The following is a 17,967-nucleotide window of genomic DNA, read 5'->3' as shown; positions in this document are numbered from 1 at the left end:
CATGTAGGATTTGGGCTATACTTAGCATGTTGCAATTCGTTGGTGACAAGCCCGGAATTAGTTAATTTCGTGGCTTCTACATAAACGGTTATGTTCAGATGAAGTCCAACGTGGAAGACTTCAAGGAAAATATTCCGCTCATCCAAGCTATTTGCAACCCGGGATTGAGGGACAGGCATTGGACGAAACTGGCTGAAATTGTTGGATTTTCCATCAAACCTGAAGAGGTATGTTGGTTCATCAAAATCGCTGTGCTGAAGACTGTGGTCGGTCGATTCTCTGCATCCACACCTGTTCCATCAACACAAGAGATTAACTCCACGTGCCTATTTTAGGATTCGACACTGTCCAAATATATCGACATGAAGTTGGATTCGTATCTTGACAAGTTCGAATCAATCTCCGAAGCGGCCAGCAAAGAATTCTCTCTCGAAAAGGCCATGGAGAAAATGGTTCACGAATGGGACGAGGTAAGGAATTCGACAACGTAGGATGCTGCTGCATTTCTCTGTAAATACCTGTTCGATCACATATATTGGTGTCAGCATATGGAATAACTTATCGTCGGAATTCCGTAATTTGCCAATGTTTGACTCTCTGCTTTCAAACTACCACGAAATTGTATTTCAATGACCTAATTTTTTTCATTCAATTATCTAATTATTTTCAAAGATGCTGCCTGAGTGTTTCCTACATTTTTATTTTTGTTAATTAATCTAAAGATTTGAGAGCAGCGACTTCTGTAGTAAGATGCTCCTGGCCTTGGTTTCTCAACTTTGATGACTCTGCTGTATCAAAGCTCCTATACATTGCTTATCTATGCATCACATTTCACCCAACTTCATTCTATTTTATTTGCCTGTTTGACAAATAAAATTTCTCTCTTTCTCTTTCTCTCTCTCTCTCTCTCTCTCTCTCTCAGAATATGAGACCCGCCGTGAATTGCCAGATTGAGTTCAATATAAGCTATGGAAGTAGCTCCCGTTATCTCAAGGAATTTTGACGTAGCAAAATCAACGATCTTCCTTGGAAAGTATTTCCGGACTGTTATAAACCAGCTTTCCTTAAAGAAATTTTGTGACGGCACATTTTTCTTCAATTTTAGATTGAATTCAACATGATTCCGTATCGCGAAACCGGAACCCAGATTCTGTCGTCTGTGGACGATATCCAGATGTTGCTCGACGATCATATCGTGAAGACGCAAACGATGTGCGGCTCACCATTCATCAAACCCTTTGAGGATCAAATCAAGTGAGCTGAAACAACTAATTCTCTGTGATTTCGTAGTGGCATGTAGATTGATGGCTCACTTTCCTTTTACTTGCTCAACTAGGTTTAACTGCGACAGTTACTTTTGCTTGCAGTTGCGACACTTTTTCAAAACACAAAAAAAAACATTACATAAACTTAAAGCTAACTATCCATTGATATGCCTTACGGCTAGAGGTAATCAAAGTATTCAACGTTGCTAGTCAAGTGCAGGTAGAAATAACGCAGTAATTTTCGTCAATTACAAGTATAAGTACTATTTTCCAAGACATCAGACCTATTTCAAGGGGAAGTGCACGAGGAAGGTCTGAAAATTACTGAAGTAGTTTCAAAAAGTATTATTTAGTCTAGGGGTTGTATACGTTTAGCAGTTACTCGGAGGTGGATTGTTTGGAGTTTCCTGGGAGAGAGAGAGAGAGAAAGAAATATTTGTTGATCTGTCCAAATGTAAAGAAAATAACATTGGCGGATGAAATAATAACAAGAAACTCAACGGTGTAGGACAGGGTGTGGTCGATGTGACTCGATATGGCATATATTATCTATAAATTTGGTTGGGACCATCATTGCAACTAACGCAATAGGACTAATGATGCTATAAATAGGTGTTTAAGTGACGCAGGGATTATTTCGTCCAGATTTCATGACAATTTCAGTAATAAAAGCGACACAACATATCCCAAACGAAAACGTAAGTAGTTTTAGAAAATGAACTGTTTAAGCAGAAGGGAAATTAGTCTAAAGAGATTAACACTTGAGTAAGTAGTTCAAGTTTGGAAACTACTTGAGTACTGCAAAAAGTAGAAGTATTACATTATTACATCGGTACCCATTAATTGTAGCGCAATTGAAAATAAACGGTATGTATTTGGACGTCAGTAAATTGATTTAGTCTGAACTGTTCTTCTTCAATAACTTTCCATTATGTGCTTTAATCAAATCAGTTCAATTCAGTTCAGTTCAGTATTAAAATTTCATCATTTCAAAACACTACAAGACTGCGACACAACAAAAGAATAGGAAGGTGTCGAAACGACTTGGAGTAGTCTTTGAAATCAGACACCCACCTGGACCTAGGCGATGTAAAGAGGTGGCGTGCACACTGAATGAAAAGTAAAAGAAGTTAAGATAAAAGGACAGGCGACAAAATAAGGTGGCATGTGACGGTAGGCGAGATCGATATGTTCGGTCGTGGAATGGTAAAGGGATAAATTATTAGGATATTGGCGGCGAATGGAACTTAATTGTAAATCCGTTTTAGGAATTAGTAATAGAAATTGAGTAATATGGACATGAGTAATGTTCAATAACGCGGGTTGCTTTGCGCGGTTGTTATTGTGTAATGTCAAAATTCTGTTGACGCTATTCACGTACAGGACCTGGGAATCGAAACTGCTGCTGGTACAGGAAATTCTTGACGAATGGCTGAAGGTGCAAGCCACCTGGCTGTATCTCGAGCCCATCTTCAGCTCACCGGACATCATGGCGCAGATGCCTGAGGAAGGCAGACGCTTCACCAAGGTTGACAAAACCTGGAGGGATATTATGAAGCAGGCGATTGTGGTACGTAGAAATTTTGTTTGACAACATTCCATTTTTAAAATTTATTTCATATCTTTTGTGCAGGACAAACACGTCCTGATCGTTGTCGAGATTGACAAAATGTTGGAATCGTTGAAAAATTCCAACGAGCTTTTGGAGCAGATTCTCAAAGGCTTGAATGAGTATTTGGAGAAGAAACGTCTCTACTTCCCGAGGTAATTTCTCCATTGTTCTTGGAAAGCCGCACCTTCTTTGTCCAGTGGCATATGCCTTAATGGTACGCATTAATGGTATGCACAGATTGTGTGCAGGTATATCATGAGTCGGCGTATATGCCGCAAAAATTTCAACAACAAAAATATATAACATCCTTTTCCTATCGTGACTTTACTTATTGCTTTCAGAGTAAACACATAAATGAATAGTATATTCATATTGAAATGGATCCGAATAGTTTCGGCTGACACTTGTCAGGGGTAATCGTCAGCAACTAGTAGAGAATTGGAAAGAACATATATATAAAAAATCGTATCACAAAATATGACAATTCTTTACTAGTTGCTGACGATTACCCCTGACGAGTGTCAGCTGAAAATATTCGGGTTCATTTGAAAATGAATATACCAGTCAACTGTATATTTAAGTTCTGTACCTCCAAGAAGCTCTTTAAATATGTAAACCGTGTAATCACATAGGTTCTTCTTTTTGTCCAATGATGAATTGCTGGAGATATTGTCCGAGACCAAAGACCCGACCAGAGTACAGCCGCATTTGAAGAAATGTTTTGAAGGAATCGCAAACCTGGAATTCACTGACATCCTCGGTAATTCAGAATAGGGAAGATCGCCATACGTTCGGTTAATATCTTGAATTTTGCTCTCAGATATCACGCATATCAAGAGTTCGGAAAATGAGATTGTTCAACTCGTTGACGTGATTTCAACGTCAAAGGCGCGTGGACAGGTTGAAAAATGGTTGTTGGATTTGGAAAGCGACATGATCAAGAGTATAAAGCAGGTGAAATATAGTAATTGACTGTAGGGGATGCTGATTGTTATCTAGCTCGGTGTGCATACATAGTTGATAGTTTATTACTGATAGAAAAAGGTCAGTGCATTTGCGAAAGTCACCCTCATGATATTAACCGCTGCTTTAGTGTGACAAGTACGCCATGCACCCTTGTATACCCTTTCTACTGGTACTCCCTAGCGTGCTGTGCACAACGGTTGAAGAACACTGCTCTGGATTATTGCTGCTTCATGTCCAAGCTCCAGGTTCATATGATTCCAACACCAGGACCCTGCTTCCCAGACGCAGCATATCTCGAGTCCGTGACTCCATTTGAGTCAGTCCATATGAATTTTTAATTCGAAAGTGTTAGCATTTTACTTGGTGATCCTCTCTGGGGTCTTATACCTATACTCGAGAAAATAACAGAGAGAAAGAGAGAGATTTTGTCAACCGATGAGGAAAAAACGCTCAAATATGCGGTACAAAACAATGCTTGATCGTATTTTTTCTGGTAACGATGATATGATGTTTTTGTTAACCAAAACAAGAGTACTTGATTGTTCAAGCATCACAATGTGATAAACTGCTATATGGTCTTCATAGAAATTGATGAATTATAATTTAATACAGTGTTCCGTGTTTCGTTGTAGCTTGCGAACTACTTTTTTTCTCGTTTTGCCAACATTCTCACAGTTTCATGTACTATTCTGCAGGTAATCAAACAGTCGATGGACGCGTACAAGGTCGAACCTCGTACGTCCTGGGTAAAAGCCTGGCCGGGTCAAGCGGTACTTTGCATCAGTCAGAAGTACTGGACGGACTGCGTGCATCACGCGCTTTCTAATGGACCTCAGGTAATTAAACTGAGTTTGGTAGTCGAGATTAGGCTTGACACAACGATTTCAAAACTCGAATCTGAGTCGAGGTTCAATTATCACTATTCGAGTTGTGTTATGAGAGCCGATTTTCTGGAGTAATGAAAATATATGCCTTCACACCAGGAGTAATGTTTTATCAGCGAGAAATACTAGTTCAATACTTTATTCCCACTGTTGTAGCCTCGAATCTTTGGTTGGCAATAACTCAGCATCAAAAAACATGCTACATAAGGCTACAGATATTCATGGTACGAAATTTCTATCAAGTAATAATGGACTCTCACAATGCTCACAAAGCACTATGAAATGGTTTTGGACCAGATATACAAAATTATTTTGGATGACACGTAACTGGCATCATTTTTCCATCTAGCTGCAAAGAGAAAATAGACATTTAAATGTTAATTCTGTTATGATATCATAATTGTTGGTACTCTTATACCCTACTCGAGGCAAAGCTTAGTACTTAATTGGGAATCGAATTACTCAGACACTTGTATTTACCCTGCCCTAGTTGAGATCTCTTGTCTTTGTTTCCACTATATTGTATTTTTTCAGGCGATGCAAGATTATCTCGATCTGAGCAACTCTCAAATCAACGAAATCGTTGTTATGGTCCGTGGAAAACTCTCGAAACAGAACCGCACCAGTCTCGGCGCGTTGATCGTACTTGACGTCCACGCTCGAGACGTCTTAACTGAACTAATCCGCAAAAAAGTGGACAACGACAGTGATTTCGAATGGCTGTCTCAATTGAGATACTATTGGGAGGTAGGGGCGAAAAAGAATATGCCTGTTTCACGTACACTTGCACATATACATCATGCTCTGTATCTAGGAGGAAAATCTCCAAACCCGCATGATCAACGCCGGCCTTGCGTACGGCTACGAGTATCTCGGAAACACCCCGCGTCTTGTTATCACCCCGTTGACCGACAGGTGTTATCGTACCCTGTTCGGGGCTTTGAATCTTTACTTGGGTGGGGCGCCGGAAGGCCCGGCTGGAACAGGGAAAACAGAGACGACTAAGGATCTCGCGAAAGCAATTGCTAAGCAGTGTGTTGTCTTCAATTGCTCCGACGGTCTGGATTTCATTGCGCTGGGAAAGTTTTTCAAGGTGAACTTGATGCTTTGTTGGAATACATTTATGATTTCTCAGAATCGTAGTAGGTGACGTCCTCTGATCTACTGCAGTATACAAAATTGGGGCTAGGGTAGAGAGGTTTGGGAGATGACATATTACACACATATCCTACATAACTCATATCACATATCTCAGACCGATGTCAAATCGTAAATAATATTGTGTGCATTATTGATGCTGTTCATTTGTGATGGGTGTGTACAGTACAGGTAGTGAAAATATAATAGTGGCCGCCTTCCGTAGGATAACAATTTGTAATTTCAGGGTCTGGCATCGTGTGGTGCGTGGTCATGCTTTGACGAATTCAACCGCATCGACTTGGAAGTATTGTCCGTCGTGGCACAGCAGATCATGACAATTCAGCGTGGCATCATGTCCGGAAATGACACTCTCCTGTTTGAAGGAACCGAAATTAAACTGGACCCGACCTGTGCTGTGTTCATTACCATGAATCCTGGTGCTAATACTTAATCTGTGTACATTAAGAGCTGGTCTTAACGACTGAATTTGTGTCAAGGTTATGCTGGTCGGTCAGAGCTGCCGGATAATTTGAAAGCGCTTTTCCGTCCCGTGGCTATGATGGTTCCGGATTATGCTTTGATCTCTGAAATTATGCTTTACAGGTATGTGGCTCCATAAAAATATTTGACGCAATCAAAATTCAATAGGTGAAAGTTATTTCTATTCTGGATGTCCCTATGCCAGACATGGTCAAAAGATGGGTGGAATTCACCAATCATGGGTGGTGGTCCGTGATTGTGAATTTATACTCCAGTCTGCTAAACCTGCCCAATTTAAAAACCTAACTCATATTCTGTTTTCTATGTGCAGGCATTTAAGACAGACTAGTGCGCCATCTTAGTTTTTCTACTGTTATGTGTCTTTGTTTTTGGAATTATTGCTATGCCTAATCACTACCAACTGGATGCAACTGTCCGAGTGTCCGTGCATCTCTGTGATACGCCTACAATGATAGCATGAATTTAAACAATACATATTTGCTTTCAGCTGTGGATTTGTGAATGCGCGACCCTTGTCGGTGAAGATTGTGGCAACATATCGGCTGTGTTCGGAACAGTTGTCTTCCCAGCATCACTACGATTATGGAATGCGCGCTGTCAAGTCTGTGTTAACAGCAGCGGCCAACTTGAAGGTATCATCACCCTGATGTGTTGACGTTTAGGCCATGGGGGATACTGCTTATAAGGCCCATTTTCACTTGTCTTGACAAGATATGTCTCAAGGATAGCCGCTTATTATATGAAAATCTTTTGAATAGTGCCATCTCACGGGCTAGATATAAATTACTGTTTCCAGTCAATTCATCTGACTCTCAAGTCAGTAGAAGCTGCCTAATGTTGAAAGTTTTCTGACAAAACCCATTTCGTAATATTTTTTCTGTACTTCGGATCAAGATTCAAATATGAACTGAATGCTGTTTTTGTGCACGTGGCTTCCCATAGACCAGGGGTTCTCAACCCGCGGCCCGCGGGCCGCATGCGGCCCGCAGACGTTTTTTTTGCGGCCCGCGACATCTTTCATTATAAACGCAATTACTACTGGCACGATGTTACATATTAATTTAGCTACTTGGCTCTCTTATCGCACCGTCTATGTCTCGTTTTTTTACTCATTCTTTGATGTGTTCTGGTTTCTTGATATCTGCTCGAATGTAGATTGGTATTGTTTTGAATCGGTATTCCGCTGAACTCCAGTTCAAGAGTGTTTAACTCAGATACAAGAACAAGGATCGGGAAATTAAACAGCGGGAACTGGGTTTGTAACTCTGTGCGGAACAATCAATTTGCTTTCTCAGATATAAATGGAAAACCGATCTGACATATTTGTCGAATAACAGTTTTCGTAACGAAGCGTAGAAGCTTCAAACTAACCACGACACTTTCTTCTGAAGCTATACGTATCGACGATGTTACAGACGCATGGTTCAAAATTGCTTGGAATATCGCTAAACCCACGAAATTTGCCAGAGAAAATGTGATTTTAATAAAACTTTAACATACTGTGTGAACATTTGCTGCTTCCGGAACTTAACAGCAAGGACAACATCACCTGACAAATTTTGAAGCTACAGTTGTCTGATTCAACCGTGACTAGAAGAGTAACAGCAATTTCAGTCGATCTTTCATCGCATATTCTGAAATACGTTGACGCTTAGACTACTTTAGCCTAGCATCGGACAAATCCTCTGACTCCACAGACATTACATAGCTTATTAATTATTCATCAGAGTAGAAATGCTGGCAGGGCAAACACGCGTAGGGACCAGCGAAAAACTTCAACTTAACAAAGCTCAATTCTATCTGTATTGGTGCAGGGCTCCTTCCATGGAAGGAGAGGAGTAGGGTTGATTGGTTTGTTCAGAAATGACCCGAACGCCAGACTTCTCATATCACTGGGAGCTCAAAGTAATAATGGCCTCTGTAGCAAAAAAAAAGTGACCGTAATTTTATACTTGCTCGCCCACACAATGAAACAGAGACTTCGGTTCTCTGGTGGAAGGGTTTGAAGGTGCATATACCGACTTGGCAACTAATGCAATGCACGCTCAATGATGGGATATACTTGCGCCGCGGGAATATAATATTCTCACAAAAAAAAACTGCAAACATACGAACTGTCCATTAATGCTTTATAATGCATAAAATGTACTAAACGCCCGCATACGACTGGTAAATAGGATACAGTAGCCTAAATTTAATAGTAGCCCACGAATACATGGAAATAATGTTCTGCGGCCCGCAGCGTCTTTCACTGTTAAAATGCGGCCCGCTATACAAGGGAAGTTGAGAACCCCTGCCATAGACAATACACTTGGAATTAGTATCGGAATAAATTCACCTTTGGCTCTTGTCAATCAATTTCGCCCAACCTTGGTGCTATTTTCCGAATGATAAATTGCAGTCAATGTATCGCGGCCTCCGTTTTAGTTGAAATATCCGGAAGAAAACGAAGATATCCTCATGCTGCGTTCAATCATCGATGTCAACTTGCCAAAATTCTTGGCTCACGATCTGCCTCTCTTCAATGGTATCACATCGGATTTGTTCCCAGGCGTGCGTTTGCCGAAACCCGACTACAGAGATCTTCTGGACGCCATCAAGAATCAATGCGAAAAAATGAATTTACAGGTACGAAATGTGATACGTATACTATGCTGCTACACATTCAACGTTACTTTATATCCATACACAAGTATACTTATGTTCAGTGATTATATTTCACCAACTTTAATCTGGTGATATCGGCTAGTTGTGTAAGACCATTGATGTTATCAGAAGACCCCATAAAACTTTATTACAACTTTCGTTGAGCATAAAAATTGACTCTCCCCCAACAATCAAATTGTCATTAGCTATGACAATAATTAGACGTGTCCAATCAAGTACATATAGGAAATTACACTTCAGCGACATTAAAGTCATTGTTTACATTTCAGGAATGTTATTTTGCTGTATGGTCTTTTGATGTATATTTTAAATCGCCAATATCACATTCATAAGCCTGTAAAATTTTAACCAGAAGGTTCCAATAAAAACGCAATTCAAATTTTATGAAACTACCTATGATATCTCGAATAAATATCACTAATCCTGTTTTTGTCAGTTTGTCCATCCAGATGACGTTGATCCAAACGATTCCAAGAAGGTAACGGGGTTGCAAAACGCACTCGGTGTGCTTTTGCGGTAGAGTGTGGTGTTCCCTTCGTTTGCACACTGACACGGATTCCTGTCACTTTTCTCTATGTGTTAGCGTGTTGGGCTTTAGCCACTTCTGACAACTCACAATATGCACTGGAACTATCGATGGGCGAATTCAGGAGTCCGATCGATTCAGCTGATTAGAGATTTGAAGAAAGATTTTCATGAGATGAAGATTGTAATCTAACTATTGATCTGACAACTGATACCAAAATACTGTACCCGATTTACATTTCGACTGCTCTGGATTTGGGATTCTGAACTCAGACTTTTGAACTCACTCATCGCTAGCTATCGGGCTACCTCTTCACGACTTCCCATTTTGCTGTGACTTCACAATGTAGTGGCTTTCACTTTCAACGCGCCTTTCTTAGGTCACTAACAGCGAGTGCACAAAAGAAGCTCAATAACACGGTGATGATTGTGACGTCACTTAGCCTTCTGCTCACTTTAAGTTTCGCACTTTTGAACTTGATATTTATAGAATATCCCGAATTTTCCTCCATTTCCGCTATTTTCCACAAACTAACTATCCTTTTCGGTATTTATGGCGTGCGCTTTGCTCTGTCTATATTTCTATGCTTCGTTCTAACAGTGGGAACCGGGTACATGTGACCCAGATACGCCAGGGATGGCTGCAGCTCAGTCTGTGTATGAAAACGATTGGGTAAATCCTGTCTGTGCTTGGCATGGGTTCACTTGTGTTCGATGAACACCGTCACTGCATCAGAATCCCTCTATCTGCATGGAATTTCTTTGTAATTATGCATCGTAATTTTGTGCTGCATGCTCGCGAATGCTTAATGCTTGTTGCAGATTGTAGACATCGTATTTAGTGACAACTTATTTTAGCGAAAATGTCAATGATAGTCATTTGAGTGACAATGACGGTGATGGTCATTCCAGTGAGAAATATTTGTGGTTATAGCTATGATGTTAAATTAAGGTCGGTTAAAGGTTAGATTAGATGTTTCAAACAGAACTTGCCAATAACTTAAGCTTTCTAACTCGCGTAATTGAAGTGGCATGTTTCAATGGTTCATTCAAGAACCACTATTTTGTTACTCCAATGCTGTTCAACTCAAAAGATTAGAGTGACAATATTTTACATGTCATTCGTAATACAGTCTTCTGTCACTCAATCGATTAAAACGTTTTTTTAATGTGTCTACTTTAATGAACCATATTTATGTCAGTTAGTTGATATGCTCCCGTTGAGATTAACTAATACTTCGATAGCTGTGTATTTACTGCATGGAAGGATTGTCAATACAATATTACAGGTGTGTTTATCTCAGATACTGTAAGCTTATATTCTACAAATTTTTCACAAATGCGAATAATCTTATATAGACCACAGACAATTATACTGACTTAAATTGCAGAAATTTTAGAGCCATCATGTTTTTAAATTATAGAAGTAGATTGCATGCCATGTTGTAAAATGTAAATGTCACCGAATATATAAAGCGTCCGCTGACGAAATCCCTCGATTCCATCAGATGACAGATTTCTTCACGCAAAAAATTCTTCAAATATACGAAATGATGATCGTGCGTCACGGTTTCATGATTGTCGGCGAACCGTTCGGCGGAAAGACAAGCGCCTACAGAATCCTTTCTGGCGCTCTGGCGGAAGTGCACGAAAAAGTAAAGTCGATGCTTCGGGTCAATAAAATGTTAATGCATGCAATTTTTTTTTTTTTTTTCAGGGATTGATGGATGAGAACAAAGTTCAGATTACAGTGCTCAACCCCAAATCCATCACGATGGGTCAATTGTACGGGTCCTTCGATCCAATCTCCCACGAATGGTCTGACGGCATCCTTGCCGTGTCCTATAGGCAGTTTGCGTCATCGCAGGTGAGGATATACTTTGATTCAAACGTGTAAAGAAATTTTAGGTTACACACTTCTTGAAGCATTCGTGCCAGGTAAGACTGATTAATGTGAAGCCATCCGCTTCCACTGTTATTTTTATTTGGTGTATTTGGTGATATAATCGTTAATAAACAATTTTCTTGTCAATTATCTACTAGTTGCTGACGATTACACCTGACAAGGTCAGCCAAAGTAATTCGCATTTATTTCAATATGAATATATTATATTATATAATTGTATACCGATTTTCAGTACCTCCAACTATTTCTTCAATTGTTTTAGCATCATAGTTTGCTTAGGTGTATTTGACAAGTAATCATGCTCCGTTATTGCACTTCATTAGACTCCTGATCGAAAATGGCTTCTTTTTGACGGACCTGTTGATGCCATCTGGATTGAGAACATGAACACGGTGTTGGACGACAACAAGAAATTGTGTCTCATGTCCGGCGAAATCATTCAAATGTCGCCTCAAATGAGTCTGATGTTCGAACCAATGGACTTGGAAGTCGCATCGCCCGCTACGGTATGTTGGGAGTACTTTCCATTTATTGTGATAGGCTCCACATTAGATTATTTTCGGACATCATTTTTTCTGATCTCATTTACGAAAAAGCTTTACTGATCACATTTATGGGAAAACTTTTTCAGTGAATTCTAGTCGTGATGTAACTCGGACTATCCATGATATCGTTGAAAATCTTGAAAAGCGGATGTCTCGTTATCACCTTTCGTCCACTGACCATGCCTCACTCTGAACACATCGCGTTACATTAAAATGTGACTCCATTTTAACAATGCAATCAATATTGATACCATGCCAATTTAATATTGAAGAATCATTTGAATCTCATGTGATTTTAGTTCCTTATGATCAAATCTACCAGCATTTGACTAGTATCACCCTTCTTACTACAGATATCTCTCAATTCTTCAGGTATCCCGATGCGGTATGATTTATATGGAACCTCACATGCTTGGATGGCGTCCTCTAATGCTGTCATGGCTAAATACATTGCCTGAAGGGGTGACGCCCGCTCATAAGATAATGATCACGGAGCTCTTCGATCGAATGATAACCCCTGTTCAGCAATGGCTCAGAAAAGGCTCTGTGCGGGTAAGTGTGATATGAATTGACTTTAAATTTTGTTACCACTTCGTTTGTTTCGGTAGAGTATATGGGTCTCAGGTAGAGGATCTGTATGCAAAATTTGTTGAATTTGTTTTTAAAAATATTCTCAAATTCACCACCATAATGCATATGTAACCTCTCCCTCAAGATATGTGTTAAAATCGCTGCCCTTCTTATTTGTAGGTGCATCTTACAAAAGAGTAACTCTGGCATATCACTATTTTTTAGGAATTATCTCCGACTACCAACACCAATTTGGCTGTGTCTCTCATGAGATTGATGGATTCTCAACTGGATGAATTCAAGGACGTGGCGAAATTGAAAGGAAAAGACGAAAAAGAAGTCGTCTCTTGGATTGAGGTATGTTGTGAGATAATACTGTAGTCCGTGAAGGTGTACTTTGCAGTGAACTGGTAATTGCGATTGGTTTTTACAACTTGCTTCTCATATTTCATGACATTTTCGGCGGTTTTCAATCCATCAAGGAAATTGAATCCGAAATTTACAAATCCTGACATGAGCAGCAGTTCTGAATCTGTCGCAATCCGATTTTCCTGAACCTGAACTATGATTTTTAACAGAGTCACGAATTCTGAGCTAAACACAAGCTTATATCCATTCAAGTGTGATTTGTTTCGATAGCCTTACTCAAATATTCTGTGGCGTCTAATACAGTTGCATTTAGTGAATAAAACCCATTGACCAATCTCGTTGATATACGAATTAGGATTTTGATGATAAACTTAGCTATCTTGCAGGGCATATTTTTGTTCTCGTTCATTTGGTCGCTTGGTGGCAGCACGGATAGCGACGGCCGGGAAAAGTTCGACTTCCTTCTCCGTGAAATCATGGACGGCTCGCTAAGCGAGGAAACAAAGAACCAATACCATATCATCGACCCGGTACCCCCGCCGAGCAAATCTTTCACGGTGCCCATCCCGCGTGCCGAAGACGTTTACAGCTGGAGATTTGTAAAGGAAGGCCTTGGACGGTAAATAATTTTTGTTTTTATCGGTACCTATCTTTTTCTCGGAAAATGTGACCAATTGTCCAACATTGCTGGCCAGTATATAGCAATGTTTGCAATTTTTGAGATCTCTTAGCAGTATTGTTAAATCGATTAATGATGAAGCAATATTGATATACTGAGATAGTGTTTTCGTACTATCATGGCAAACATGATTGAACTTTAATTCTATTACCATTTCTGATCAGTTGGGAGAAATGGACAGACGCGATTCGCGATGCACCGCCTTTACCGAAGGATATCACTTTCAATGAAATTGTGATCCCAACCAAAGACACCGTTCGTTACACGGCTCTCGTCAATATGCTGACAACGCATCAAATACCCGTTTTACTCGTCGGGCCTACCGGTACTGGAAAGTCCGTCTACATCAATGTAAGCACAAATTTATTGTGCATTTTTTGGATAGTCGCAAGGTATAAACAGGGTGTTTTACGAAGGTACCCGCCATCTCTTGCGGCCTATTATTTGTCAAATACACCAGTCACTGTAATTACTGCAAATTCTTAATGTTTAAATTGCTATCGCTGCCGGATTTCCAGAATTACTTGTTGAACGATTTGGACAAAGAAACCTACAAGCCATCGGTGATCAACTTTTCGGCGCAAACAACGGCAAAGCAAACGCAGGACATCATCATGTCGAAGCTTGACAAGCGACGCAAAGGGGTCTACGGACCTCCAATGGGAAAGCGGACTGTAACATTTTATCATTAGTTATCGTGTAGATTCCAATCCTAATTCTATATCTCTTCCAGGTTATTTTTGTTGATGACATCAATATGCCGATGCGCGAGACATATGGAGCGCAACCTCCTGTGGAATTGCTGAGACAATGGATGGACCACTGGAACTGGTAGGATAGTAGATGATGGCTAATTTCACAATCGTATCACTGGTATAGCTTCTATCAATTTCATCAGCGATATACCGTGTCTTCATTAATATCGTACCTGGTATATCACTGCAGAAAGCTCACTCTCGTCAATGTCTAGTGTCAATGATAATACAAAATCTTTACAGAAGTTTAAATCTAAATTGACATTTTAATAACATGGAATGAGGATGAGGATATTCATCATTGAAATATGTGTGGTCCATTGATCGCTATGCACTCCTTTCCTCACAAGTTGAAGTCGAAAAGCGATATCAAACTGCAGTCAGTTGTAATCATGTAGAGAACGTGAAATTGTAAAACGAACAAGACTTTATCTTCCACTATTATTTTGGGTCATCCAACAGAGCAGCCTTGCTGCCTTGCCGCACTGATGAAACCATTTGTAGTGATGCAGTCTACTGCTAGTATTTCATTGTATCTTTCTGTTTTCCGCAGGTACGATCTTAAAGACTGTACCATGATCAAACTCATTGATATTCAACTTATGGCTGCCATGGGACCGCCAGGTAAATTTCTTACGATTTATCATACATATACAATACATGCTCCTGTCCTTGAGATTGAATCCAGGAGTTGTCTAAGTGATCTACCGTGTCCAGGCAATTTTGTAGACCAATGATTCGGGGTAGATTAGACTAGGTTAGGCTACAAGTTAGGCCTGTCTTGGAGTGTGGTTACCTTTAGTTAAGGTTAGGTTTTGTTTATGTTAGCCCTGGTTATGGTTATGGTTTGAGTTAGCTTTAGCTTAGATTAGAATAAGGGTTAGCATACCTTAGGCTATGATTAGGTAAACTCTGATCATTCTTAGGGAGAATGGATACACACCGTACAGTCAATGAAACCTCCAACCCTAACCTGAGATATCCTAACCCCTCACCATTTGTCAGAGAAAATTCTGTGGGAACAACTGCAGCAGCGCCGGCCTCTTATCTATTAAAAACCCTTTAAACTTTTTTAACGAGAATATTATTGAATTTCTCAGGGGGCGGAAGAAATCCGATCACACCCCGGTTTTTGCGTCATTTCAACACGATCACTATTAACGTGTTCGACGATGTGGCCATGTCCACTATCTTTTCACGCATACTGGATTGGCAATTTAGCATCAGGTACTGGAATTTATCGTCACTTTGCCATAGGAATAATATATTAATCTGCAGTAACAATCCATCACCAACAAGATCGCGGTTTCAAAGTATAAATATTCTCCAAATTCCTAATACTCTACTGGATTTGAACATTTTGGCTGGATTAGGATTAATTTACAAGTCTTTTGAAGCTGGATTTGGCTTAATAATAATTTGCAATTTTCATGCAACTTAAAAACAAAAATCCAGTTGTTTACGGCTATGGACACCGCTTGTCTCTGGCTCTTACACAAGTCTGACTTTTCAGGCATGCGTTCGCTCCGGAATTCAAGCAACTGACGTCACAAATTGTGAGCGGGACACTTGACGTTTTCCACAACGCCACAAAGAACCTTCTGCCGACCCCGGCTAAGTCTCACTATTTGTTCAATCTGCGTGACTTCAGTCGTGTCGTTGCTGGCATTTGCTTGTCCACGCCACAGTCCGCGGCGGAGCTGGACGCCATTAAACGACTTTGGGCGCACGAGGCAAGTTATTTATGTCAGCAGGTCTCGGGCATTCAAAAATGGAAATCTAATCGATATATATAATTTCGACAAAAATTTGCGATTCGAAGGCAGTGTACTTCAATTTATTCCAAAATTCACTGCCGTAATTTTGATTTCATACGTGATGTAACTGGTTTTATTGAAGTTTCTGTCGGATGCGTTACAGTGTTGACTTCCAAAGGGTTTCTTTGCTCACATGTCTGTTTCAAGCCATATTGTATATCTGGGTTAGAAGTTTCTTTCTTATCTCGCTGAAACCACCAACTTCATTTTGATCGTTGACTGTCTTTTGATAGAATTGCACACTACTTTACAGTTCTGTAGACTCCATTATACTATAGATTTTAGTGGAATCATGTAAAACTCTCCCTGACGGGGTTGTAGCCCACTTTTAAACAGTTCGGTACAACATTTTCAGCACGGTTGTGAGGGAATTCCTTGTTACCTTACAAGGCCGCAAAGTACGAAACCCATGAAACTCAAAATCAGATTTACATGTGAAAATTACATGTCAAAGTCACTTTGCTATTCCTACCTGAGTAACTATACAGTGCATATAATGACTGTTCTAATAATTTTTCTTGTCTTTGAAGGTGATGAGAGTTTATTATGATCGTCTTGTGGACGACGCTGACCGATCGTGGCTTTACAATTTCCTACGCGACACCGTCAAGAAACATTTCAATTCCGAATTTGACGTGGTCTTCAAGCATCTCGACTTCAATAAAGACGGCAAGGTTTGAAACTATAATAATTTCACCATTGCCGGTTAATCTGAAGCTGAATTCTTTCGGCGACAGGTCGAGGAAGACGATTTACGCAGTCTTATGTTCTGCGACTTTGGTCCGAAAAACGAAAACAAGCTTTACGTTGAGGTGGACAACGTGGATAAATTGAGAGAAGTGGCCGAAGGCCATCTGGATGAGTTCAACAATCTCAGCAAGAAACCGATGAACCTGGTCCTGTTTAGGTAAAATAAGGCTGTTTACTACTCTTTAGGCGACTACTAAAAACTAAGACTGGTCGTATGAATCATGGTACTCAAAATTCTGTGTAGAATGAGAAAATTTCGGATCAGACTTTTCTATTGCTTGTTTATAGGCTTTTCGAAGTACCGAACTTCAATATCGCAGCAAACAATACGTTCATATTTCCAAATTTATTCCACTGGAAGCTTTTCGACTGGCTCTCTTCAGCAGTGAACGCCAGTAAATGAGGTTAACCAAGTTCGAAATATAGAAAGAATTTTATCGTTGTGACATAATAACGATAAGTACACAGAGTCGCGAACGGCAGTAAACAGCGCACGGTTACGGTACAGCACACACAAAATCAGCTGTAAAACAGCCGAATAACAAAACAACACTAATGGAAGATTCCCAGCGTGTAGAGATGTTCCTTCTGGCGACAGAGGATCGGCTTTTGCAGCTTTATAATGGTTGATTCAAGGACCTTTAAATGAAAAAGAGAACGACCACAAGCAACAATGGAAAACTGATTGTTATTGCAATGTGGCATCTCTCTCACATTTGACTGTATGTCTCGAGTTTGACGCATTTGTTTTTCGGGATGAGTGTCAGTCTAATTTTGGGTACACTCTTATGCCTCAATCTCTGAATATATAATGATAATAATAATATACATTCTTGATTGTAGATTCGCCATCGAGCACGTGTGCAGAATCTCACGTATTTTGAAACAACCGCGCAGTCACGCTCTGCTTGTCGGCGTTGGTGGCTCGGGCCGTCAATCTCTCACGCGACTCGCTTCGCACATGGCCGATTATGAAGTTTTCCAGGTGCGTGAAAACTGTCTGCACACTTTGACTC

At 40.1% G+C, this 17,967-nt stretch overlaps 1 protein-coding gene across 3 annotated transcripts in view; it reads left to right on the top strand.

Annotated features, from left to right (window-relative positions):
* The window catches only part of LOC145455802 (dynein axonemal heavy chain 7-like), a 50,137-nt gene that overhangs the window by 11,398 nt on the left and 20,772 nt on the right, over positions 1–17,967 (top strand). The window contains exons 18-47 of one of the 3 annotated variants that reach the window (XM_080333822.1): positions 99–227; positions 336–470; positions 1,106–1,254; positions 2,649–2,835; positions 2,899–3,029; positions 3,510–3,637; positions 3,698–3,831; positions 4,539–4,679; positions 5,262–5,474; positions 5,542–5,820; positions 6,112–6,304; positions 6,365–6,470; positions 6,856–7,000; positions 8,796–8,996; positions 10,162–10,233; positions 11,069–11,215; positions 11,278–11,427; positions 11,790–11,972; positions 12,384–12,563; positions 12,807–12,938; positions 13,337–13,569; positions 13,794–13,980; positions 14,148–14,303; positions 14,363–14,460; positions 14,938–15,008; positions 15,485–15,611; positions 15,898–16,117; positions 16,732–16,875; positions 16,939–17,108; positions 17,795–17,936. In XM_080333822.1, coding sequence (XP_080189948.1) covers positions 99–227; positions 336–470; positions 1,106–1,254; positions 2,649–2,835; positions 2,899–3,029; positions 3,510–3,637; positions 3,698–3,831; positions 4,539–4,679; positions 5,262–5,474; positions 5,542–5,820; positions 6,112–6,304; positions 6,365–6,470; positions 6,856–7,000; positions 8,796–8,996; positions 10,162–10,233; positions 11,069–11,215; positions 11,278–11,427; positions 11,790–11,972; positions 12,384–12,563; positions 12,807–12,938; positions 13,337–13,569; positions 13,794–13,980; positions 14,148–14,303; positions 14,363–14,460; positions 14,938–15,008; positions 15,485–15,611; positions 15,898–16,117; positions 16,732–16,875; positions 16,939–17,108; positions 17,795–17,936 — 4,683 coding nt within the window. Of the gene's footprint in view, positions 1–98; positions 228–335; positions 471–1,105; positions 1,255–2,648; positions 2,836–2,898; positions 3,030–3,509; positions 3,638–3,697; positions 3,832–4,538; positions 4,680–5,261; positions 5,475–5,541; positions 5,821–6,111; positions 6,305–6,364; positions 6,471–6,855; positions 7,001–8,795; positions 8,997–9,471; positions 9,514–10,161; positions 10,234–11,068; positions 11,216–11,277; positions 11,428–11,789; positions 11,973–12,383; positions 12,564–12,806; positions 12,939–13,336; positions 13,570–13,793; positions 13,981–14,147; positions 14,304–14,362; positions 14,461–14,937; positions 15,009–15,484; positions 15,612–15,897; positions 16,118–16,731; positions 16,876–16,938; positions 17,109–17,794; positions 17,937–17,967 lie in introns of all 3 variants that reach the window. The other 2 variants (XM_080333825.1, XM_080333833.1) reach the window with 2 other exon arrangements.

This window comes from Botryllus schlosseri, chromosome 2, assembly GCF_051294905.1.
Source record: "Botryllus schlosseri isolate E-star chromosome 2, Bs_hap1, whole genome shotgun sequence".
In the NCBI taxonomy this organism is placed as follows: Eukaryota; Metazoa; Chordata; class Ascidiacea; order Stolidobranchia; family Styelidae; genus Botryllus; species Botryllus schlosseri.
The sequence above is the reverse complement of the archived record's forward strand: the minus strand, read 5'-3'. Positions and strand labels throughout refer to the sequence as shown.